Source organism: Bos indicus x Bos taurus, chromosome 3, assembly GCF_003369695.1.
Source record: "Bos indicus x Bos taurus breed Angus x Brahman F1 hybrid chromosome 3, Bos_hybrid_MaternalHap_v2.0, whole genome shotgun sequence".
NCBI lineage: Eukaryota > Metazoa > Chordata > Mammalia > Artiodactyla > Bovidae > Bos > Bos indicus x Bos taurus.
Genome location: NC_040078.1, coordinates 103431049 through 103456705, shown reverse-complemented (window position 1 = coordinate 103456705; position 25657 = coordinate 103431049). Strand labels below are relative to the sequence as shown.

The following is a 25657-nucleotide window of genomic DNA, read 5'->3' as shown; positions in this document are numbered from 1 at the left end:
TGGTTCGTCCCTGTGGAATGAAGGTGTTGGCAGAAGCACTGTGCCATCCTAGAATGATGGCTTTGGCGCCTCCCGAGGCAGGACCGTTGCCTCTGAGCCCCGCTGTCATCTCTCACTCTGGTGTCATCCTCTCCCCGCTCTTCACTTGTTAAGTTTATCACATTTGCTCCTGGTTGAGAAAATCTATGGCCAGGCTTATGAGAAGTTGTTTGTAAGGCGCATGAGTAAACAGGCAGAATGCCCAAGAGCACGGCCCCTGGAAACACCACGCAGGTCTCTCGCCTGGGTCCCCAGAGGTCGGCTGCCCAAGTAACCTTTGGACAGGTGCCCGCAAATGCTCCCGTGAACATTTACAACTGGGCCTCTGTGCTTCCCATTAGGCTTCCAGATTCCCTGCCCACCTGCCACTGAAATTCTCACCTTTCACCGGTAGCTGATTAGATGGGAGGCCCCGAGAACTGGAGGACGTCACTCTGGGTTTGTCCACGCCTGTGCCCTTGAAGTGTCTTAGTCCCTTCAGGCCAAGTGCAACCCCCACAGCCTCTGCTCCACCACTGCCTGCCTCCTTAAGGACCCCCTACCCCCCGCCCCAGCTTCACCCTCTCCTCTGCCGGTTCCTGACAACCCCTTTAAAAATGAAGTTTTTGTATTAAAAAAGAAAAATCCTAGCCCCACAACCCCTCTGGCGACCACTCCTTTCCTCCTCCTCCACCAGTCCCTGGGAAGGGCTGTCTCTGCTCTTCCCACCTCCCTTCTCCCTCTTCAGCCCACCGCAGGGGGCTTCTACCCATGGGACTCCGCTCCATCAGCCTTGGCAATGCAAGGTCACCATCGGGTCTTCTACATTCAGCCACACTGGGCTGCTGTGCCTGGGTCAGCCTCTGGAGCTCGACAGCATTCCCTCAGTTGTCCACATCCGAGTGCCTGTTCTTACTGACGGGTACTGCTCTAGGGTCTGTGGACCCTCGTCCTCAGGCGCTTCCATTCTTTCTCTGGCTCAGGAGGATCTTGTCTCCCAGCTCAGAGGGGCCTGCTCTCTTCCTCCTCCTTCCCAGGACCTTCTAGCAGTGGGGGTGTGATCCAGGGCTTGACCTTCACTTCTCTTTTTCACTCACAGTCTTTCCAGGAGATCCTTCTCTACCACTAGTTGGATACCAGTGACCCAGCTGTTGGCTTTCTTCCCCTGGCTACCCTCCGAAGAAACAGACCCCTGTGTCCAAGTGTTTGTATGCTGTGTCACCAAACCTCAGTTCCTGCGTGTCCCACAGCCCTACCTTCTCTTTCTCCAGCCCCAATGTCAGTCAAAACTAGAAGCCAGTTTTAAACCCCACTCTCTCATCCTCAGGCTGAACCGATGACCAGCTCCTACTCAGTGTTTGTTTTTCTAACCCTCTTACAACAGTTGCCTTCTCACTGTTGCCTCGTCTCCAGTCTCACATTCTCAGACCCAGCCCACTGCACCAGACGCCTGAATCATTTCCCTAAAATGCAAATCTGACCCCCTCTGTCCTCTTCAATGGGACCCTATTGTTCCCACCCTGAAGGCCTTCCTCCCCAGCTCGGCCTCCGCGCTGGTGCCCGCGTGCCCATTCTCACTGTGCCCTGCCCTGCCGGGGGCTGGAGACTCTGCATATGAAACTGCCGACCACAAGGGCCCTCTGTGGTCTGCTTCTGGCTCACCTCGTCAGCCTCCCATCCTTCTGCCTCCTCCCATTCTACCCTAGTGACACACAGACTTTCTCTCCTCTGGGCACTTTCTTCCCACCTTTGTGGGCCCCTGCTTACTACAACCCTGTTCCGTTTCTGGAAAACTCCTCTATCCCGCTGCCAGAGTTCTAGTTCTGTCACTCCGTGTAACTCCCTGTGTGATCACAGTCAAGTGATCACTCCTGACATAGTGTCATCACTTAACCCAGTACTGCTCATCTCTGACTGTACACGAGAACCAGCTGGGGAGCTTTAAAACTTTGATGCCCAGACAACATCCCAGACCAGTGAGATCAGATGGTTAGTGTCAGGGGACTCCGGTGTGCAGTCAAGTGGAGAACTCAACCTCCCTCTTAAGACAGTACACACTTTGTATCTGAAAGGATTCCCAAAGGGAGCCGACTCTGGGGCACACACCTCAGCATTCTGCTCAGAGCACTTAGCAAAAGCAGGCTTGGGACTGTTCCAAGCATGGGCCCAAGGTTGCCCATGGAAAAGCCCCATCACTTCCACTGCAGCTGAGCATGACTCAGCAGGCCCAGACTTCCTGGTGACCTGCTCCCCAGCTTTGGGCATGGCTCCCACTGCCACCCTCCACCTCTTTGGAGGAGGCCCCACTCTGACTCCTGATTGCCACCCCACTCCCCCAAACAGGCCCGGATCCTCGGAAGCCAGCCACACTCACTTTCTGGCCTCACCCGTCTGGACGTGAACGTGTTCATAGGACTTGTCCACTCTCACTTTGTCCTGCCCAGGGAAGGTGTGGACTTTTAAACTGACAAGGTGGTTGGTCAGGAAGACGGCCAGAGATTGTGTAAACAAGAAAGTTTGGCTTCTGACTCCACATCCCCTAGCTATGTGACCTTGAGCCCGCTGGTCATTTCGTCTCCCCTGAGCCGTGATTTTCAGGTCTATAAAGTGGAAATCACAGCCCGATGTTATGAATGTACACAGCAGGCCTGGTATAGAGGAGGGCCTTGTCACAGTCTCCTCTCCTGCCCCCTTCCTCTCCCCTCCTTCCTAAAGCAGTGGGCTGGCTAGGCTGGAGGTGCTCACTGGGGTCCCTCCCTGTCCGGACACTCAGGTGAATAAGTGAGAACAGATCTGGGTGTGTTGTGGGGAGAAGGGAGTAAACAGATATGTACCCCACCCTGGTTTCTAGGACAAGAAGCCATTTTTGCTTTGCCTGGCCCTGGGGCCTGCAAAGAGACAGGCGGTTTCAGCCTAGAGTGGGCTCCCTTACAAGGGAGCGTGCCACGTGTGGATGAGTGAGGGCACGGGTTCAGGGACCACCTGGCGAGGAGGTCACCGAGGCAGACTGATGTTGCTTCCTGGCTCCATCTCTTACTAGCTGGTGATGCCGGGCAGGCTCTGGCCATTCCCCACACCTGCAGGGTAGGAGTGGGAGTGGCTACCTGCCTGCCTGCCTTACAGTGCGGTGTGAGCAGCAGGTGAGAGAATCACCAAGGCAGCCTCTGTAACCCAAGGGCCACGTGAATGCAGCACTACACGGAGCATGGCTGTGTTAGGTGGGAGGTTGGTCGAGATGATCTGTAAAGATCCCGCAACTCTGTGGGCCTTAAGATTCCAAGGCCAAAGCTACGAGTCTGTAACCCGTTCAGGGTCAGAATACTCGCTGGTGATGTCTCCAACATCCAAGAGGCAGGGTGAGCGTGCATGTGGGTGGGGTGTGGCGAGGGTGCACAGCAGAGCCTGCTGGTGCTGAGAAGCTAAGGGCGGGACAGCACTCACCTTCTGGGGGGCGTTGATGACTCCAGTGTTGTAGCCAAACTGCAGGGAGCCGAGCACTGCCCCTCCCACGGCCAGCATGAGGCGGCCTGTCAGCTTCTACAGAGGAAAAAAAAAAACCCACACTGTTACAGGCATGTTGGGGCCCAGGTTACTAGAGGGCAGGGCTTGGCTGGCAGGTTCCCATTCAGATATCTTGCCTGATTCCTGGCACCACACCAGCCCTTCTCCCAAGAAACTTGGCCACTTCCTGACCTCAGGTGCCCAAACCAGCCCTGCCAACTTCTAGACATGGGGCTGGCCAGACTCATTCCTGGGGAGAGGGGAATTAGGGTCTTCTCTCTCTCTGTAGTCAGGGCCTGGCATTCACCTCATTGCCCTGGTGAATCCTGGGGTTGAGGTGGCCCCAGATTCTGATTAAGAGGTCCAGGAACCACTGCAAGGGGGTGCCGAATGATGTGGGAAGAGCAGCATAGATGGGTGGGGGAAGTACCCTGGATTTGGGGATGAGGATGCAGGTTTCCAATTCCAGCCCACTGACTTCCTTGCGCTGTGAATTCCACCAGGTAGATCCCTGTCCCTACTCCTCCAGGGCCCTTTTTGCTGCAAACCCTTGCCTCTAGTCACAGGGCAGATACCAAGGTGGAGACCAGTTCCAACTCACTCAGCGGGTTGCAGAGAACCAGGCTGAAGCTCAGGACAACCATCCCGAGACCACGAGCTTCCCGGGTTGTTTGAACACAGATGACATACCAGCCAGGAATGTGTTGCTAAAGTAACACAAGGTGAGTAAGAGTGCTGGGTCAAGGTGTTTCCAATGGGCAAAGGGCTGGGGCAGAAAAAGGGTGGGGGTTTGTGTCTCGCGGAAGTCAAGGGCAGGAAGGCGGCAGGCAGGGAGGAGGCCAGCCGGCAGGAGGGCCTGGGTGAGTGAGGTGCCTTGCTAGAGAAAGGGAGAGAACTTTTTTTTACCCCTTGTAAAATGAAGAAGCCAGGTAAGGCAGGCTCTTAACTAACCGAAAGAACGGAGCCTGGGGGTGGGACGCCAAAGAAACAACGGGTATTCACCAGGTGCATCACACACCAAACTTGGCACTGGAGGGGAGGGGTGGAGGCACAGGTCTGGAGCCACGCCTACCTGTGGAGGGGACAGCCTCAGCTCGGCCACGGCCTTGCTATGGGCCTCGGCCTCCCCCGCCAGAACACAGAAGCAGCCCTGACTTCAAGATCCTCACAGATACTGCTGGGTTTAGGTGTTAATTAGACAAGTTCCTAGTATGGTCTTTTCATTCTCTAGAAACCGTCAGACCAACGATTGCAAAAGCCAAGGTTCTCACGTCAGAGGCTGAAAAAGAGGAAGGAGGTTTCGGCCAGCTGGAGTTCAGAGCCCATTTCTTGTTGAGGCGGCAGGGGAGAAGCTGGGTCCTTCCTTCCCACGGCCCCTTTCTGGCCAAACTCTGGTCACTCATCCTAGACGGTGGGGCTTTCCTCCTGGCAGGCTGCACTCCTTTTCAATCCGGCCCCTCACAGCCCACCCTAGCACTCCCAGAGCTTCCTCGCAACTGCCTAGGGAGTCTTCAGACCCCGGACTGTTGGTTCCAAGTGGGTGGTGAACACCAGACAGACCTCCTCTGGGAAGGGGCCCGGCTGAGCCCAACTCCCAGAGTGACCAATGGGACTAAGTAAGAGGAAGATATCCCAAGGACAGGAGGGCTTGACAGTGGCTATTGAACCCCACACATGGGAGCTTTCTGCCTGTGAGTCACAGGCGTCAGCTTGGGGCTGGCCTTGGGGTTGGCCATCATCTGATACTAATGGTATTCAAGATATGTATTTTCCTGGTACACACAAGAATAAACAGGAACTAGCAATGCAAACCTATGATTTGAAGAAATGTGGCATGGCTATTAAATAGGGTACCTAAAAAAGAAAGCTCTTTAGGTAGAGATTTGGGATATTCCTCTTGTTATAATTAAGTAAGAAGCAAGGCTTCAGAACGGTGTGTTGTATGGTATGCTACCTTTTGTGTGGAGGAAAAAAAGGCCGGGGTTGGGGAGAATATACATACCTCTTTACTTAAAAGAATGTACAAGAAAGGTAGCAGTGTACCTTGGGGATCTGGGTGGCAGAGGCAGGGTAGAAGGAACATTTTCATTTTCCATCCTTTTGTACATTTTGTCATTTTGTAGCACATGAATGTATCACCTATTCAAAAATATTTTTTACAAGTCTTGTGGTTTCATATTATTTAGAACACAGCAATTGAAACAAACCTAAGTGAAAAATGATACAGATGATATGCAGATCTGGTAAAAATCGAGCCCTTGCCTGAATGACACCCTAGGAGGGGCTCTGTGGGGGATCAGTACTATTACTACAGGCCCTGTCTCAGTCTGGCTCTGATGTGCCAGGGGTCTCTGGGCCTCTGAAGTCAGTCTTGGGGGCCCCACTGAGCAGCTGTGGCTCTGGGAGTGGGGGCTGCCACCTGTCAAGGTCAAACTCTGCTTTAGAAAACCTGCCCACCCAACAACGGGGTTATATGCACTCTACCCAGGCAGGCTGTTGCATCAGGACCTACTAAAAGGCTCAGTGATTCGTGCTCCCAGCCCTTTCCTGACATCAAGGAAAAGCATTAGGTCCATTGGGAAGGGGGAAACTGGTATGATCTGAGCTTCATCCAGGGCACTACGGGAGCCCTGCAGGGACAAACTTCTAGTTTCACCTGGGATGATCAATCAAAGGTGGGTTCCTGGGAGGTGACACTGGAGTTGGGCCGTGAAGGACATGCAGGGAGTCTGCCAAGGGGAGAAGCCGTGGCAAGACTGCATTCCAGGTAGACAGGACAGTATGTGCAGCGGGAAGCGGGGGGCCCGGCACAGTTGGATCCATGCTCAGTGTGGCTGGATGCTTGATGCAGGGGAGGAGCATGGCCCTGCTCCTGGGTAGGCACACAGTGCCCATCTCTGCCCCTGCTGCTCCCACCATGCCCAGCATGATCACTACTGGACTAGGAACCAGGAGACCCAGGCTGAAAGGCAGAGTGCTGTTTCCCTTCACCTTGACATTGGTCTTTGTGGTAGCTTTGACTCTGGGTCTCAGTTTCCTCACATGGGAAATGGGGTAAGAGTGCCTTCCCTAAAGGCTTGCTGTTGAGATCTGGGTCAATGCCCATCATGGAGCCGGCAGAGTTCACTTGACAGGTGTCTGCTGAATCAGGGAGGGATGGGAAGCCATCTGCCTCCACCAGCCCTGTGGCTGGAACTGAAAGGCAGAGATGCAGTCCATTCATTCAGCGTGTATTTATTTAGGTGCCAAGCTGATGGACTAGTTGATGAGAAGGGTTCCAAGTTCCACAGCTCATGGCTTGCTCATGGAAGCCTTTTATAGAGGTGGAGGAGCAACGCAGAGCCCAGAATCTGAGAGCCCTGGCCACCTATGACCACCTCTGGGGATGGGGCTACCTTCTAGAACACCCCTTGCCATTGCAGACCTTTGCCCTTGCTGTGTCCTCTATAGTCTCCAGCTTCTGCTCCAAGCAGTTGGGGAATACCCAACTGCTGTTCCCCCACGACACTGGGAACTGAATGGGACCTAGAGTGCCCAGAGTAGGATGCAGAGCTGAATGTTTGTACAAAGGTAACCGGTCACTTTTGAAATGTTTTGGGCAAAACTGGCTCTGTGAGTATTTATTCCCCCCCAGCACAGCATTCATCCTAACAGATTCCAACTTGATCATGTAGCAAACCCCTGATGAGGACTGGAACATCAGCTCTGAGGGGTGGAAAAAGCCTAATAGTAGCTCTCCAGCCTCCACCCCACCCCACCCCACAGGGAGGTAAAGGCCTCTGAGTTCAAACCCTGATTCTCTGAGGGGTGCCCCAGGCAAATGCCTGGGCTCAGGGCCCTGCACAGAGGCGGCTCTCACGCCCCCATCCCTCGCCATCCCCACCCCAATTCTGGGGGTCCTGAGGCCCACTGAGAGCTCTCCTTCTCCCAGGAAGCCACCCATGAGGTGCCTGCCAGCTTTGGGACCTCTCCTCCCACACACGGAGATGCCGGGGCGGGGGGCCTGGCCAGGTCACATAATTTGCTGAACATCATGCGTGGCCTTTTGACCTGCACCTGTGGGCCGGGCCTTTCCCTGGCACATGCTCCAGCCCTGGGCTCTCCTGGTCAGTACTGGCAGAGGGAGGGCATGTGGCCACGCCATTGAGGTAGGTCATTCCCTGTGGGAGGAGGGTCTGTGGGGAGGGTCCCGGAGCCGGGATGAGCCACGGGTGGCTCGTATCCCTTCCTCCTCCCACAGCTCCCACATCGGGTGCACTAGAGCAAGGAACAATGACTGTATGGCCCTCAGTTCTAAGGAGGGTGGGGCAGGGGCTTATTGGATCCATGACAGCTCCTTTTTAATTTATTTTGTGTACATTTCTTTTCTAAGATTTCATTTGAACAAAATTCTGGTCAATACAAAAAGAAGCCCAAGAAACTGCAGAATTGCTGTAATGCTCTCCCATGATAGATGGGGAGCCTAAGGCCAGAAGGTAGGGGCCAGGATACTCAGCAAACAGAAGCCAGTCCTGGGACTTGAGTTCTTTGGATTCCTGGACAGAAATTTTACTCTTTGAACTCTTCCAGCCTTCCAGGTCTTTTTAAGAAGAAGTGTGATAACCCTGGGAAGCATGACCTTCAGGTGACCTGAGGCATTTATTTACTCCTCTCCAAACCCTTTTCTTCAAACCTTCCAGGGATGTCAGGACTTCTGCACGGCTGAGCCACCCCTGCACACTGCGGTGGCCCTAGAGGCAAGAAGGTGCTCATCAATCTTTAAAGCAGAGAGTAGAGGAGGGAGCTGCCGCTTTTATCAGCACCGGCAGCACCAGCCAGGCCCCAGGCAGCATGCCAGGGCTGCTTCCACATCCTGATTTAACCACCACCACCAGGCTCTGGGGGAGAGATTGCTCTCGCTTCACAGAGGAGAGCACTGGAGGCTCAGAGAGGGAAAAATGGATGGCCAGAAGGCCTTTGGCTGCTGCGAAGCCTCATTTCGAGGGGTCTCTGCTGCCAAATCCTTCCTGCTCACGTCCTCCCTCTGCTTCCGGGTACTGGTGCCCGAAAGGAAACAAGGTTTCTACCTGGTGCTTCCTTCCTATGTAGGTCACATTTCATCCCAGCAACTTGCTGTGCCTTGCCCTGTCTGAGCCAGGACAGCCCAGACCCACACTCAGAAACCTCTTGGCCACTTGGGTTGATTTTGCTCTAAGCCCGGGTTAGTCAACTACGGCCCGTGGTCATGGTCAAATCCAGCCTGCCAGCTAAGAATGGGTTTTACGTTTTTAAGTGGCTGGGGGTGGGGGGCGGGGAGAGAAGACCAAAAGTTTGCAATACATGAAAATTATATTAAATTCAAATTTCAGGGGAGTTCTCTGGTGGTCCAGTGGTTAGGACTCAGCACTTTCACTGCTGTGCACCTGGGGTTCAATCCCTGGCCGGGGAACTAAGATTCTGCAAGCCACACGGTACAACCAAATAAAAAAAAAGGTTCAAATTTCAGTTACCATTAATAACATTTGATTGTAACACAGCCATACTTGTTTGTGAAGACTGTATTGTTTATGGCTCCCTTTGTGCCACAACAGCAGACCATGCGGCCCACAGAACTGACAATATTTACTTACTATTTGGCCCATTACAGAAAAAATTTGCCAATCTCTACTTTAAGTCCCAGGTGCTCTGAATGGCTGTGTGCAAACCCAACATATGATAGCTGCACAGGATTTTTCAAAGCCTTCCAGGCAAAACCAGATCACCTTTCAAAAAGATGTTAAGTGCAAACAAACAACTGACTCCTTGAGCCAGCACCTGGGCATGTAGAGAAGCCAACACCCCAGAGAGGGACCTGTTCAGTGGGGAGGTGTGCCCCTATTTGACTATGAAAAGATTAACTTGATAAGACTATGGGAATATGCAACCCCAACACTCTCAGCTGACAAGGTTAAGTCCCAGCTCCCCTACTTGTATGACCTTGAAAAAGTTCCTTCTCCTAAGATCTCCTGTTCTTCATAAAAGAGGCTTCCTAAGAATAAGAAGTTATATTACTAAGGAAAGGCAGTACTTGAGGGCAGGTCCCCTACACCGTTCTGGTCAATGGAGATTCAGCAACAAACTAAACTGAATCCCTGCTTCATGGAAATTGATATTTTAGATGGGGCAGCAGTGGGTGGAGTGGAAGGCAGAATATAAATACCTAAAATATATCAGGTAGTGAGTGGCATGAAGAAAGAAAATGATGGGGACAATCACTTAATTCTTAATTAGGCAGGACATCTTATAGTGGAATATTATGCAGCTGTTGGAAAGAATAAAACACACCTATAGGTACTTGATATGAAAAGAGTGCCAGGGAAGAAAGAAAAGTAGTAAGCAAGTATAGAACGAACACTGTGTGTAAGGAAGGAGGAGATAATCACTTTATATCACGGCAAGTGCTGAAATGTGCAGAGACAAACACCATAGGTATTGGTGGGTGAACAGGATGGAATGCACAGGGCTACACTGAACTATGTACTAGTGAACTAGTGATCAAGTACACTAAATTCCATTTATAGGCACATATATACACATGCACAAAAAGAGGTCTGGGAGGGGTAAATACCCAATGATTACAACTGGGAGAAGATGTTCACTCTTACTTTGCATGCTTCTCTATACTTGGCTCCATTACTTCTGTAACTTAAAAAAAACTTGCAACCTGACCTAGAGAGGTAGGTATTATTTCTGTTGTTGTTTAGTCGCCAAATTGTGTTCAATTCTTTGAGACCCCACGAATTGTAGCCCACCAGGCTCCTCTGTCCATGGGATTTCCCAGGCAAGAATATGGCAGTGGGTTGCCATATCCTTCTCCAGGGGATCTTCCTGACCCAGGGATTGAATGTATGAGTCCTGGATTGGCAGGCAGATTCTTTACCACTGAGCCAGTTACAGTTGGGGAAAAAAGCTCCAGCAGGAGGTATGGCTGGCTTGGGGTGAAATGGTAGAGCTGTTTCCAGTGGAGCCCTTTCCTCCTCACTCCCCAGTGAGCTCTGGGCTAGGTGATTTGGGCAGATGTCCTGTCCAGCATAGGCCTCAGTAGCCAAAGGTTCTCTAAGCTGGGGTCTGGCAAGAGCTCTCTCCCCTTCCAGGGTGCCAAGGCCCTAGGGAAGCAAAAGCCAGCAAAGTGTTCGTGCTGAAGTCTTAGAAAGGGTCAACTGTCCTCAGTCTACCAGAGTTCAAGGTGTGGGAGCCCTGCTCAGTTACTGCAAAACCCCAATGTCTACGCATTACCCACTCCCTCCCTGGCCTGGAGGTTGGACAGTAGAGCCTTAGGCTCCACTCCACTCCTCCCATGGATGAGGCGGATAACAGCTGGAGGTTTGTTGTGGTGGCCAGGCCTAGACACAGCCTCTCTGAGCACAGGAGTCCAACCAGGAGGCTTCTCAGCCTCCACTATCCTGGGGACGCTGAGTGACTTTGTTACCTCTCTGCCCAGGAGTGAGGTGGGGGAAGGGTGAGGTTGCAGGTCCCAAGCGAATGCTGCACAGTTCTCCTTTGTCCTAGGCCTCCCCAGCTCTGCCAGCTAGGGTCAGGTGGGTTGGGAGTTGGGGGAGAACTGGATGACTGTATCCCTGGAGCTGGAGCAGAGCTCTAGGCCCTGACATCCTGTGATCAGGAGGCGCTGGGTAAAGCTGAGCTCCTTGAAGTCACAAGCTGATTATGGGAGGATTTGGGGTTGACCCAGCTCCAGGCCAGTTAGGGTTGGTCCCGAAACAGCTCAGCATGGGACAAGGATCATCATAGAGATGTTTACAATGTCTGCACACCCAAACTGGACGTGCAAAGGGTCCTTCCATTTAAAATAGCCACCACCCTGGTTTAGGGCACTGGACCAGTCTCACCACAAGCACCATGGGGAGTGAACCTCCATTTTATGGGGAGGAAACCCAAGGCTGAGGAGAGTCACATCCCCAAGGTCATAGTGTTGTGAGGATGTCTTGCTTCCTTTCACAGAAGGCTTTCAGCTGTCAAATTATATCTAACCCAACTATTAGACTGCACCCAGAAAGAGCCTGGAAAGTCCTGGAGTCTGAGAAGTCCTGCTCATTTGGGGTGAACAGAGGGTGACACAGAAAAGATGGGTGTGGAAGAGGAAGTATTTAAAAAAAAAATTAGCGAAGAACATCTCAAATTTTTGGACAGCTGTATCTTGGTTAAGCTTCTTTCCTTCTCTGGCCTCCGTTCTCATCTGTCAAACAGAGGGTTGGGCCATGCACTGGAAGGTCCCTGCTGGGGACTTTCCTTTATCTTCTTGGGCCATCCTAGAAAGGCTGGCAGTGTGTTTTGTGGTGAGAGGCTAGTTTACGACCTTGGAAAAGTCATTTTCCACTGAACCATGATGTCATCATGTCTTGGTATCACCCTCACAGGGAAGGCAGGGCAGCCCCATCAGTGGACCCATCTCGGGGCTTGGCACTCTCACCCATGTTCTGCTCTGCAAACCAGCTTCCTGACAAACCCCAAGTGGAGAAGAACTGGCCAGTTGGAACTTTAAGGATTTGCCTGAACAAGTGATACAGCCCTGGTATGCTGGGGCTCTCCAAAGGCTCCAATTGCCAGAATGCCAGACTTCTGGACAGAGGCTGCAACCTAGGTAACCCCAGGTCACCTAGGGCCCAGGTAAGTGCAATGCATCATGGGAGTCCAGAGAAGCAAGGGATATTTATGGAGCATCCATGGGGACAGACAGACACATTTATTTCTGAGTTCTTGCAGACACTCTAATGATGAAAATGACATCATTCTGTGGACGCGGTAATTGAGCTAAAGCTGGAATTCAAAACCACAAATGCAGGACTTCAAAAGCCTATGCTCTTTGTACCTCTGAAGGGTTGAGGAACCCCGCAGATTTCTCATTTCTCCTTTGTATGGAGGGTGGAGTCGGCAGAGGTCCTGGCGTGTGATTAGGGTGCCAGGAAGGACTAGTTGAGGGGTCGTCACAAAGGGTTGGGCGAGACATCTGGGGGCAGCCCAGTAGGGAGTGTGAGCAAACTCCCGGCTGGAACAAGAGGGTCTTCAACTTGTCTCCTCCCTACTTTTCACTCAGGTAAACATTACAATGAGCCACAGAGAAGTACCACAAAGTGCAGGGAAGTCAGATGAGTCAGTTCCCAGTTCTAAGGAGATGAGGAGGAACATAGCAAAGCGAACTTCAGAATCAGACACCCCTGGATTTAAGACCTTGGGCGAGAGATATATATATAACCTCTCCAGGCCTCAGTTTAACCTCCTGCACAAAAGGACTGGGTGTGCTGATTGAGTCAGCAAATCCAAAGGGAAGGGCTCTTTTCTAGAATGTATACAGGATGGTCTGTAGAAGGTTTAGCAAAAAAAAAAAACATTTTTTTTTTTACTATAATTGCTATCTGTATTTGCTTTTTGAAATTTCTACTTTATGTACTCATATAATCAATTAGTATAACAGTGCACGTATATGAATTTATGTGTGCATGCTCAGTCGCCTCTGACTCTTTGTGACCCCACGGTCTATAGCCCGCCAAGATCCTCTGTCCATGGGATTTCCCAGGCAAGAATAAATGCAGATAAACCACTGGAAAGGAGGCACTCCAAAATTATTTATTGATGGAGCAGGTAATCAAGAGTTTGGAGGGTACTGCATGAAAAACACCCATCTGCTACAGCATTTAGAACTGGCTGGCACATGGGCAGCCCTGGAAGTCAGGCAAACTCTCTCCCCTCCATTAAAAATTCAAGAAAGGCTCATGGTGAAAAGGGACAGTGTAGACTGAAAGCCCTTTCTGATTAGCTGGGGTTCAAATCCAGTTCAGCCATTTACTAGCTGTTTGACTTCAGGAAAGTTACTTCTCTTCTCTGAACTCCCTCCCTGAACCATATGGAGGGTCAGTGATACTGAAAAGCATTTGAGCCCAGAGCCTAGTAAACTATTAAGCAGCTGTTGAATTTCTCCTCCACTTTTTTCTCCACTCAGAATATTCACTTATCCACTCAACAAATAAACACCCAGGTCCGGCATCATATACTGAACAGACATTTCTTTCCCTTGAAGGAGTGAAAAAGTTATCCTTCTCTTACAGACAGTGAAACTGAAGCCCAGAGAGGTTAAGTGACCTGCTAGAGCCCTGAGCTAACACAGCAAGCAAGTATTTAAACTTTGCAGTGGTAAGTTCTTACCATTAGCTAAAAGAGCTTCTCATTTTATTTGTATTTTGTTATACCCCAGCATAACGGCTCACCTATGACTGTCGGGAAATGTGTTCTGGGTCTCCCTTCAGGCCAGGGTGGGCTGGTGAAGCAAGTTGTCTGGATTCCTCAGGCACAAAGGAGCCTTTTCCCGCTGAGGGTATAGCTTGGCCACACTGTCACGCACCTCTCTGCCCAGTCAAAACCTTGCTCAGTTCCACCGGACACCTCCACCGCCCATAGGAAGGGTAGTGCGCAATTCAGTGCTAACCCATACCAGGTGAAAAAACGTACACCCTCGCGCCTTCCCTGCCGAGTTTCAAAAAAGAAAAGTGACTTGAAATATTCTATAGAAGGGGGAAGGAGGGAGGAAAGAAATAAAGCCCTACACAAAAGGTGGGGCCCAGGAAATGTTGGAAAGGAGTCATTCTGGGAAAGTCACAAAGAGAGAAAAAAAGAGATCGTATCGAGGCAGTTTGCTCCCGCGGGAAGAGTCCTCATCTATTCACTGTCCGTGTCCCCCAGCTCCCTGGCGCGAGCTCCTTGCACTCAAGCCCGGGGCCCCTTCCCGAACCCCTGTCCCCCCCCGGGATCGCGGCGGCGGCCCATGGTGTACACTCTCCACGCGGCCCTCATCAGCCCCGCCTGAACAGGGAAACGTGCCACCTCGGAGCACATCACCCCACTTGGCTACAGCTCTGGGGCCTGCCCTACGCGGAAAGAAGGGCCTCGTACGCGGGTTTTTCGCCTCAGCCCTGCAGCCAGACATCCTGGGGTTAAAGCCCGGGCCTTAACAGACTGCCTTCCACCTCGGAGCCCCAGAGGGCTGGCGCGGGGACCACGCGGGGAGGCGAAAAACGCCCAAAACCAGGCCGCGCGCCCAGTGTGGCGCCCGGGAAATGAGAGCAGCGGTTCCCAGCCCGCCGAGCGGGGGCGGGTCCCTCCTCCTCCGCGCTCAAGGGCCGGGGCCCGACCGGGGGCTCGGCCGGCTCAGCCAATGGGTGCCGCGCTCGGACCCCTCCCCCGCCCCGGGAGGAGCCGGCGCGGGGCCGCAGCCGGGGAGGATCGTGAGCGACGTGCCGCGCCCGGCCCTGGGTCCCCGGGCCCCGCCGGGCCGCGTGGACCTCGCGGCTCCCCGGAAGGAAGCCAATTACTCAGTGGGGGCGCCACCTACGCACGCGGCGCCCTGGCGCCCGCCAGATCCCGAGCCCATCCTTGTCACCGTCCCCCGGCCCGGCAGGGCGCTGCGCTGCCGGCCGGGGTAGAGGCCCAGGCCGGCGGAGCGATCAGCGGAGGTCCGCGCCTTTGTTCCCGGCAGGGAGGGCCCGCGGGCGCGCGGACTCACCTTGCTGGTGGGCTCCATGGCCGCGCTGCGCTGGAGGCTTTCGCGGCACCGGGTGCGCGGGCAGGCTGCGCTCTGTGGATCCCGCTTCGGCTTCGGTCTCGAGACTCCGTCTGCGACTCTCTTGGCCTCCCTCTGCCTAGCGAGCTAGTTGCTGAGACCGGCGGCCCACTGTCTGAATTCTCGCTTTGGTTACCTTTGAGCACTCCGACTGTCGCCTTTATAGGACCCCAGCCATTGGCTAGCGAAGCTGGGGGGCGGGGCGGAGGGGGTGGGTAGAGCCTGGGGGCGGGGACTGGGGCACGTCCGGGGCGGGGCTCCGCGAGGAGGGGGCCCGGTCGCGGTCCAGGCGAGTGAGGGGGTTGGGGAAGGAGGGCTCCCGCTGGGTACCTTGTTCTGGCTGCGGATCTCCACTTCTCCCTGAGTCCTGAGAATTCTCTGGCTGTGTGACTCTCTGCAAGTGTGCGCACCTCTCTGGGCTTCAGGGCCAGAAGCAAAATGGAGGAGCTCATACCGGCTGTGAGACCAAACTCGGAGCCGCACATGGTAGCGCGTGAGAGTGAGGACTGGAGTCCTCACTTCGCCAAGGGGTAACTTCGGGAAACTAGCTGTAATGATTGTACCACCTCATAGGTTTGTTATGAAGATTAAGTGAGTTAATATTTGAAAAGTGTTTAGAGCAGCCTCTGTTATGTGGTAAGTGGTATTTAAGCATTTGTTAGACTACGGGAGGTCTCGCTCCGTGATTTTCTCCCTTACCCTCTCCAACCCCACATTCCTGTTTGTAAACCAAGCCTGGCTTTAGCACAGGCTGGGCCCTCTGCCTGAAAATCTATGCCCACCTCTTCTTAGGACTTTAATATCACCTCCTCTGTGAAGCTTTTCTCTACTCCTGAGAGTACATGTGACTCTATGGTGACAGGTAAGTGTGAAAAATATGAATGATAAGAACATAGAAGAACTTGGATTTGAACCAACTCCGCTGTAGACCAGCCCTGGTATGATCCTAGGCAAGGTGCTAGCCTATGAGGCTCTGCTTTCTTCTGGTTAACCGGGAATGAACATGCCCACCAACTTCAGGTGCTAACATGAGAGATACAATGTCGAGATCAGCCTATGAAGTACTTAGCGCATGTTGACTTGCATGTGAGGCCTCCTTTAGTGGCAATGGTATTTTTTCACCTTATTTCATCTGATTTCACCTTATTTCTTCTTCTGGAGTCGTGTCTTACTTGAGACACAGTGAAGGGAAAGACCCCTAGTCCAAAGGTCTGGACAAGGTCTGGACAAAATCCTGAGGTTAACCTGAAGGTCCCTTTCTCTATGGAAGGGGTCAGGAGGGGCTATTTTCTGTTGGGAAGGAGGAGCCTGGGCATGACCCCTGGAGCCCTCTGTCTGGCCTGTGGGTCCATTGCTGGCCAAGGGAGGGGGCTCCCTGTCTGGGCAAGAAGCCCTGGCAGGAAAGGCAGGCCCCTTCTTGGTGCACTTCTGCCCATGGCTCCTATTTCTATGGTCTCCCAGTTGCTCAGCCTGGAAAGGTTGGGGCCACTTCTCTCTTCATCTGGTGCCCAAGCCCCTAAGTCCCGTCGATTTCACCTTTCTGTACCGCCTCGTCCTCCTTCTCTTCTGCGGCCTGCAGGGCCTCCAGCACCTCTGGCCCTCGTCATCTAGTGCTGACCCTCATTCTTCTGTTTGTATGTCCCATGTTGCCATAGAGGCAGCAAGGTCCAGCCTGGCTAGCAAGGCTTTCAGGGCATTCGTTTACAGGCTTAGCCTCACCCCTCACACTTGCACTTGCCACATCTGTACCTTTGTTCAGATTGTTTCCTCTGCCTGACTCCCTCCACTCCCACCTCATCAAGCCAAAGTGGTTCTGATGGCACAAAGCAGCTCTAGAAGGGGCCCCTTCCAGGAGGCGTGCCTGAGTCCTCCACGAGGGAGTTGTTCTCCCTTTTACCTTTTGATGTTTCTTAATGTGCTGCTGTGCTTTCTCTCTTTTTCCAAGCTGAGCACTTTGAGGATGGCTTCTATAGCTGAGACACAGAGGTGAAGGAAGAAGGCAGAAATGAATGAACACATGAGCAGTTAGTCTGCTTGTTTCTTGCCAACACAAGTGTTCCCTGAAATACCTTTTGGGTTTTGCCACTTCCCTGCTCCAAGTCTCTCCATTGCTCCCTGTTGCCGAATCATTCAGTCGACTGTGTATACCTCTTCCCAGCTGTGGCTATGCCCCACCTAGCTCACGGGGTACCCTCACTATCAAGCTCTCTTTCCTTCTCCAGGCCAGCCCTGTCTGTGCTGGCTGCTTCTCCAGGGACAGAGGCAACCAAGCCTGTTGCTAACCTTACGGATTCCCCAGACTGGAGAGAATGAAGAGGGGAGGTGCACAGCAACAATACTGAGTTGGGTGTGCATGGTTAAGAATGTGTATTGGAGCAGATCTTGTACTACAAAGGAAGGAGAGGGAGTAGAGAGAGCTTCAGGATAGGGAGAAGGCAGGCTGAGCAGGGTTTAGTAGGCTAAATATGAGTTCAGCAAGTGGGTCAGAGGGAAGGCAATTTTTGGCAAGGGGAAGATCACCTGCAAAGACAGGAGACAGACAGAGAGTAACTGCTGAAGGGAAGAAAGAGTCTCTTGACCACATGCCTGGTGGTGGAGTCCTGGATTCGGTTTCCTGAGTCCCAGTTCTGCTGTTTCCCTGCCAAACATAGCTGAACAAATCCCTTCTCTCTCTAACCTCAAGACCTACATCTGTAAAATGGGCATAACAGTCCCCTCCTGAGTTGGCCAGAGGAAAAACAGATTATGTACAAACGTTTATGCGAATAATGTATGACTTCCCTGTAGCTCAAATGATAAAGAATCTGCCTGCGAGGCAGGAGACCAGGGTTTGATCCCTGGGTTGGGAAGTTTCTCTGGAGAAGGAAATGGCAATCCACTCCAATATTCTTCCCTGGAGAATTCCATGGAGAGAGAAGCCTGGCGGGCTACAGTTCATGGGGTCGCAAAGAGTTGGACACGACTGAGTGACTAACACACACACACATAATTTGTGATGTCAGAAATTCAGTCAAACTGCCTTGCAATGGTCAGGGTGGAACTTGAAGACAGAGGAGAGTAGCTAGAAAAACAGCTTTGCCTTCACCTTACCCCATCATACTTGCCCCAATAGACCCCTATCATTTGCTTGAAATTCCATTTCTAAATATTCTCATTGTAAAAGCTTTATGATCCCTAGAAGGTACTGTGTAGAGGTAAACTCATCAGACACTATTGACACTGGCCAGATATTAGATTCGCTGGTTGACTAGTTTAGTTTTTGGATGGCTGAGTCCTCTGCGACCAAATTTAACTCCAGCCAGGGAGGGAACATCAGAGAAAGCCTAAGGAAGTGAGCCTGGAAGGTTGGGTTGCCTGGGGAGACAGAGCAAATGCCCATCACCAGGTCATGGAGGTGCAGCTTACGGCAGAGGGAGCCAGGCTAAGTAGCCCCTGTGGCGGGAGTGCAGAGGGTTGGGAGCGAGAAGGGGATGAAGTTCGAGGAATCTGAGTGGGAGAAGAAGCTGAAGAGGCGGGGTCAAATGCTAGGTATAGGAGTTAGGGCTTTATTCAGTGGGCAATGGGGAGCCATCGAGGGTTTTTGAGCAGGGAAGGACCTGAGGAGGTCTCGGCCCTTTCTCAAGGCTACCCTACTCCAAAGATTTAAAGGGGAGTGTAAGGAGGCGGTGAAGCCCTAAGGCTCCAATTGGAAGGACCAAGTAACCCCTCCCCAAGCTACTTTCACACTGGCAGCTTTGTTCGCAGGAGGCTGCATTTAGCCTTGGAAGGAACTCGAACTTTTGGATTCCAGGCAGTTCTAGTCCTAGCCAGACGGAGGAGAAAAGCTCCCCGGGACTGGCGGGGCGGCCTGGTGCGTGCCTGCGAGCACGCTAGCACGCTCCGGGTCCACAGCCGCTCTGACCGCTGTGCGGGGGCGGTCTTAGCAACTCCGGAGTCAGGAGTGAGTAAGGCTGCCCGGGGAAAGACGCTTCTTTTTTTTTTTTTTTTTGCCTTTAAAGGCAAGCGTCCTTGGCGGCCAGGAGAAAAGGCTTTGCTGAGTCAGCTGCCGCTGACGCAAGTGGGTCCGACAGGGGCTGAGACGGGAGAGCCCCCAATCCGCGGGATGTCCTGCAACCCCGATCCTCCCAGGCTGCAGGTAAACACTGTGTTGGACTCCTGGAAGGCCCGATGCGCCAGGCAGGACAGTCTGGTGTGTTTACTACTTTCATTCTGACTTGCGCACCTGTTCACACCCCCTGCTCACAGAGTACTTTTCAGCTCCTTCTTTATCCTTTCACCTGCCTCTCCCCAGCCCTCTACTCTCAACAGGGCCACCACCTGCTCGCCAATGCTGAGGGATATTGAGGGGACACTTCCCCCGTTGTTTCCCGCACCAGGCTTGTCTGTCCAGGTGCCTCCAAGACAGCCGTTTGAATACCCCGCAGGTCCCTAGCCACAGGTAACTAGCCTTCACCATGATTAAGTCTAAAATCATCACCCTCTCCCATCTCTCCTGGTCCCCACCTCAGAGACGTTTCCTCTATCCACCAAATAGCCCAAACCAGAGATCTGACATCTTCCTCGATACTTCTTTCTCCCTCCTCCTCAATACCCAGTCAACCCTGTGGACTCTACCCTTCCAAAACAGGCACTGGACTCCATCCCCTTCTTTCATCCCACTGGCCCAGCTATAGCTCTGCTTGTTCGTCCTCCCACCTGCCGCCTCTCTGGTCTCTCAAACACTCAGCCAGCACATCATCATTTCCCTTTTTAAGCATCTTTCCCTGGCATGCAAGAATGTGGCTACAGCTTACAGATGTGAAAGAAGCCAAATGCAAAGGCGTGCGATTTCATGCATGCAAAGCTCAAAAACAGGCAAAAGTTATCTATGGATTAGAAGTCTGGATAATAGTTACCCTTGAAGGGATGGTAGTGACCATGGGCGGGGCTGGGTCTATGGTGAGGCAAATGAGGCAGGATCAGATATTACAGATATTTCCCTTTGCCCTAAGCTTTCATGTGACTCATCACGGCATTGTTACTAATCCTGTCTTTACCTAACATTTTGATACTCTGTCATCATGAATTTTTTTTGCATTAGTTTTGCTTTTTAAAAAATATTGCATTAAAACGTTATTTGTCTTGATGACTGAGCTTTTTGGCACCCCCTTACATTTTACTCAGGAGGTGAGCGTCTCTCTTGCCCTGGTCCTGACCCTGCCAGTGGAGTTTTGCAATGAGTGCTGGTTCCATGTGTGTGTTCAGTTTGTGACAACTCATCAGGTTGGACAGTTCCAATTTTTATAATTTTTACATTATGCTTCAATTAAAAAAAATTTTTTTAACTTAAAAAAACCTTTCCGTGATTCCAAGGAAATGATTGTTTTCTGCTTCTTCCAGCATCCCCAGGACCCAAGATGGTACCTGACACACTCTGGGATGTGATACATAGTTGTTGAATGAATGAATACAATATTCTTCCAGTTAATTTAATCCCAACAAGAATTCAGTGAAAGGAGTCTTTTTTTCACTCCATTTTCTAAAGGAGAAAACTGAGATTTAAGGGAAGTGAAATGATTTGCTCAAGTTGACATAGGTAGTAGTGTGAGTTCTACCGCCTCGATTAAAAAAAAAGTCAACAAAAACTCCGACCTGTAGCACCTGCTCGGGCACCTGATCCAGCACTGGCGCAAGTGGTGCACCAGCCTGGCTTTTATCCCTGAGATTACAATTCTTTGAGCCGTATCTCTCTGCAGATGATCTCCTTGGGATAGGGGCTCAGGCATACCTGTCTTCTCTCTGTCCAGCTAGTACTTAGGACAGGGAAGAGGCTCTGAATATTTAATAAGTGAACAAAGCAAAGAATGAATGAGTGAGGAGACGGACAGTGATAGGCAGTGAATGGAGCACAGGTTGGGGAGGAAGATCTGCTAGCTGTGTGTCTTTGGGCTTGTTACTCAGTCTTTCTCAGCACCAGTTGCCCCAACTGTAAAAATGGGAATAATATCAGTACTTACCTCAAAAATGTAATGAAAATATGAAGTGAGGAAATGATCGTTGGGGTGACTGGTATATAACACATGGAAAATGTAATTGCAGTAGTATTCTTTCCAGTGGTTCACATTCTCAAAGTCTGGTTTACTGCAGGGTGTCAGGGATCTACCTCTTTCGATTTCCATGTATTACTTTCTTGGAGGTCTCTGGAGTTGGAAGGAGGGGGCCTGATATGGTTCCCCAGGAGCTTTCCTCCTTGAGCCCACAGAGAAGACCAGTGCTGAAATTGTCCAGAAGTCTGGTAGCCCAACTCCATCCTGCTGGTGGTGTCATCTGTGATGAGTTGCTTCTTTGTGAGCCTCACTTTCCTCTCTGTAAAATGGGACTCAGAGTAATCTTTACCTTGTGGGGCTCTGGGGAGGATTCCCCAGAGTCTCTAAGTCTAGCCCACAGTACATGTTCCTTTAAGGTTGGCACCCTGGGGAAGAGCCAGGAGACTGGAGGCTCTTAGAGACTGTGGGAACTCTAAGGACTGATGGGAAAAACAAATAAATAGCCTGGCTGGGCTCTGTTTTGGTCTTAGAACCTTATTACTCCCGGTGAAATAATACTATTTATGCTGGTGCAACTTTTTAACTGTGCTAAACACCTTCTCGCATGTCATTCCTCGGGTCCTCCTCACACCTCATGAGGAGGTCAAGACCAGATTTATTCATGTACCCATGGCACAGGTGAATAGACTGAGGCATACCAAGGTTAAAGCCATTTGCTTGAAATTACACCAAAGGAGGAATTGGGTAGCAAATGGAAGGTGTGAGACCTGGACCTCTTAACCACCACCATGCAGCAATTTGGAGTCAAAAGAAAGCAGAGAGCTCACCTCCTGAATGAGCAGCTATGGCCCGACCGACGTATGGCTGTGCCCGCTTCCCCCACCCCCAGCCCCACCTGGATGCCACCTGGCAGTCACACGTACATTCATCACCGAGGAGCTGGCTGACTCATCCTATTATACCTGAGCTGACTCACACTTTAGAAGATGGAAAGTGAGAACCTGAAAACCTGGAGAAGCTCTCCCTTCCTCATTAGGCTTTAAATTAATGTCCCAAACCCACGGCAGTTTAGCTCTTAAGAAAGAGAAAGCACTGTGGTCTGCCTGGAGGCGGACATCCCTGAACTCAGAGGGCAGTGGTTCACGCCACTCTGGGAGGTTACAGGCTTGCTGGGTGACTTCAGGCAAGTCATTGTCCTTTTCTAAGCCTCAGTCTTATTGGTTTCATAATGAAGGGGTTGCAACAGGTGACTTCCAAGGCCCTTCTAGCTCTGGGTTGACAAGCCTTATCATGAGAAGTGGTGTGTGTCAATAGTTTGCTGCATGCCAGGGGCAAAGCTGAGTGACTGATGTAAAATTGTCACTTTTAACCCTCATCACAAGTCCTAGAAATACTGCCTCTGTCCCACTTCATAAAGGAGGAAACCAAGGCACAGTTTCAGGGGAATTTGCCTCAGGTCAAGCAAGTAAGCCAATAGCAGATCTGAGAATTTAACCCCGTCTGTCCACAGAACTCGCATAAGTGGGTTTATTCTTACTCCTTTTATCCTGCTAGAGCTCGGTTTCTTCATTTAAAAAATTGTGGCGAAGTATACATAACACAAAATCTACCATTTTAACCATTTTTAAGCATACAGTAATTCAGTGGCATTAGATCCATTCACACTGTTGTGTAACCATCACCACCATCGATCTATGAAACTTTTTCATCTTTCCAAGCTCAAATTCCTTACTCATTAAGCAATAACTCTCCACTGTCCATCTCCCCAGCCCTCTAGCAAACACCATTCTACTTTCTGTCACTATGAATTTGACTACTCTAGGTACCTAATATAAGCTTTAACAACAAAACTATGACAGCAGAGGTCAAATAATCCTTCAGTTGTGGGCAATTGGTTTTGAATTGGATTTTAAGTTCCAGTTCTTCCATTCAACAGCTGTATATCCGCAGGCAGATTGCTTAACCTCTCTGCCTCTTCATTTCCACATCCCTATAAGTGGCCTATTGAGTCCAGCCCTGTAGGGCTGTTGGCAGGCTCACAGAAGACAATGGATAGGGAGAAGTTTAGAAAGTCTAATGCCACTTCTGCAGCTTGTTATATATGCCCTCTTCCTGGAGTGCTGGGATGGGTTTAGATCAGTAGATGTGACAGCTGGAGAGATTTTAGAGTTGTGCTGTTCAACCCTTTTACAGATGAGAAGACTGAAGCCTGGAGAGGTGGATATGACTTGCCTAAAGCCACCTATGGAACTTTATACATCCACGTGCATCTATGTCCCATGCGCACATGCCCTGCATATGGAAGGTGCCCAACAGATGTTAGCTGCTGAGGCTGGAAGGTGGGGGCCGTGGTCTCAAAAGGAGGCCCTGACTGCTTGGCTACGGAGCCCTCCCCTCGAGCAGTTGGCATTCCAGTCTGTATCCCCCAACTTGTAAAGTGGCTTATAGAAGGTGCTGGGGCAATAGTCTTCTATCTTGTCTATTCTTTTTATTGGTTTCCAGAGACCTGGTCTTGTGGCTGAGAGTCTCATCTTCCTTATTTCTTTAGAGTAATGATTGCTAGGAATTTTTTGGTTGCCAGAGTCAATATATTTAAGGCAACTTCAGCTAATAAAGGAGACTTTATTAAGGGATACAGAGGTGTCCCACAAACAGTGGTGGGGTGCAGTCAGATGCTGACTAAGCTTGGGACTCAGAGTACACTGCTGCCAGGACGGTCGGCATCCCTCCTTATTGCTTTATTTCTCTTTCTCTTCACAGACAGGCATGTCTTGTTCCACGTGGCAGAATATGACCACCACACAGTGCCAGGATTTACCTGGGACCATTTCAAGATCTTTCTGTGTTGTTGGGTGTTGTCCTTATAGACACACCTGAACTGGCTAAGTCTGCTCCTGCCCCTAAAAAGGGCTCTAAAAAAGCTGTGACCAAGGCCCAGAAGAAGGACGGCAAGAAGCACAAGCGCAGCTGCAGGGGGAGCTACTCCGTGTACGTGTACAAGGTGCTGAAGCAGGTCCATCCGGACACCAGCTTCTCGTCCATGGCCATGGGAATCATGAACTCCTTCCTCAACGACATTTTCCAGTGCATCGCTGGCGAGACATCGCGCCTGGCACATTACAACAAGCCCTCGACTATCACATCCAGGGAGATCCAGACCGCCATGCGCTTGCTGCTACCTGGGGAGCTGGCCAAGCATGCCGTGTCCAAGGGCACTAAGGCTGTCACCAAGTATACCAGCTCCAAGTAAAGATAATATGCCTAGCCGCTGTTAACGGAGAAGGCAATGGCACCCCACTCCAGTACTCTTGCCTGGAAAATCCCATGGACGGAAGGCCTGGTGGGCTGTAGTCCATGGGGTTGCTAAGAGTCGGACACGACTGAGCGACTTCACTTTCACTTTCACTATTTCAAGGCTGGCTCAACTCTCTCCTGGTCTTGATTCTAAGTTTCTAGACAAGGAAAGTAGACTGGGCCAGTTTGGATGAGGTGTTTGTCCCGGGTCCTGTTGGCTATGGTTAGGTGATGGTGTCATAGGGAATGTACGAGGCTGGCAGGACTCAGATCTGTGTGAGGGTGGGGCAGAGGAAGGGTGTGTGACTCCCTAATGGAGTCACACAGGCAAACACATGCATCTGTTAAAAATGCTGTGAAACAGGGATATATGTTCATTGACATGGAAAGACAGTCAAGATATTTTTGAATGGAAAAAGTGGGTTACAAAACAGTATGTGTATCACAGTTTAAAAAGTAAATATGCATATGTAATGTGACTCTCCTACAGAGATGATAAATGTTCATTGAAATTATGGGTAGTAGAATTAGGGGTAATTTTTCATTTCTTCTTTTGTAATATCTGCGTTTTTCTGATTTTTCTCTCATGAATGAGTATCAGTTGAGTAATAATAAAATGATCATTCTTACCACACTTGGCTGCAGTGTGTGTTAACTAAGACATTTATTCGCTTATTTAATAAATATTTATTAAGCACCTAGTACATGACAATGCTTGTGAAAGTTGCACAGTGACCGGCCAGCAGTAGAGGCTCAGTCGTTGGGGCCCCCAAGGCTTTCAAAGTTTCAACAATAGTCTGGGTGCTCAGACACAGGTGCTTCTGTGCTAATGATCTGTACACATTTTGAAAATCTAGGAAATGGAAGGCAGGGTGTTTCAGCTATCTGCTGCTATAGAATTAGCACTCCAAAACACAGGGGCATAAAACAGCAATGATGTGTTCTCTCTCTTGATATAGGGGGTTGGGCGCTTCTGGTCCCCGTGATCAGCCGAGGTTACTTATGCAGTTGCGTTCAGTGGGGTCCTTGGCTAGGGCCATTCTTTGCACACAGTGTTGCATCCTCCTCTGTATCCAGCAGGATAACCTGGCTTCCTTTACAGTGTGATGGCTGGAGCCAAGAGGGAGCATTTTGAAAGAGCAAGTCCAGGTGTAGAAAATTTTACCATGACTGCTCATATCAGTGCAAATCATTCTGGATATGACTTGCTTTGTCTCTAAATCTGTAATGA

The 25657-nt window shown here is 51.0% G+C and overlaps 2 protein-coding genes across 7 annotated transcripts in view; one reads left to right on the top strand and one right to left on the bottom strand.

Annotated features, from left to right (window-relative positions):
• The window catches only part of SLC2A1 (solute carrier family 2 member 1), a 28209-nt gene extending 12948 nt beyond the window's left edge, over window positions 1–15261 (bottom strand). The window contains exons 1-2 of the mRNA XM_027537574.1: window positions 15050–15261; window positions 3460–3555 (exon numbers count right to left, since the gene is read on the bottom strand). Coding sequence (XP_027393375.1) covers window positions 3460–3555; window positions 15050–15067 — 114 coding nt within the window. The 5' untranslated portion in view covers window positions 15068–15261. The remainder of the gene's footprint in view (window positions 1–3459; window positions 3556–15049) is intronic.
• On the top strand, window positions 14053–25060 carry LOC113890036 (cuticle collagen 13-like). 6 transcript variants are annotated; one of them, XM_027537575.1, is made up of 2 exons: window positions 14053–14999; window positions 23893–24343. In XM_027537575.1, exons 1-2 carry the CDS (start codon window positions 14702–14704, stop codon window positions 23997–23999), a joined length of 405 nt encoding a protein of 134 aa, XP_027393376.1. In that variant the 5' UTR covers window positions 14053–14701; the 3' UTR covers window positions 24000–24343. The 6 variants fall into 6 exon arrangements, 1 of the variants encoding a protein (XP_027393376.1); XR_003510417.1 differs by lacking the exon at window positions 14053–14999 and adding an exon at window positions 15364–15636; XR_003510416.1 differs by lacking the exon at window positions 14053–14999 and adding an exon at window positions 15364–15742.
• The last annotated feature ends 597 nt before the right edge of the window (window positions 25061–25657 follow it).

Coding starts and splice junctions, on each gene's coding strand:
- LOC113890036 (XM_027537575.1), top strand. CDS start 14,702: ATGGGTGCCGCGCTCGGACCCCTCCCCCGCCCCGGGAGGAGCCGGCGC. Junction 15,000..23,892: donor CGGCGGAGCGATCAGCGGAG/GTCCGCGCCTTT, acceptor TTCTCTTCACAG/ACAGGCATGTCTTGTTCCAC.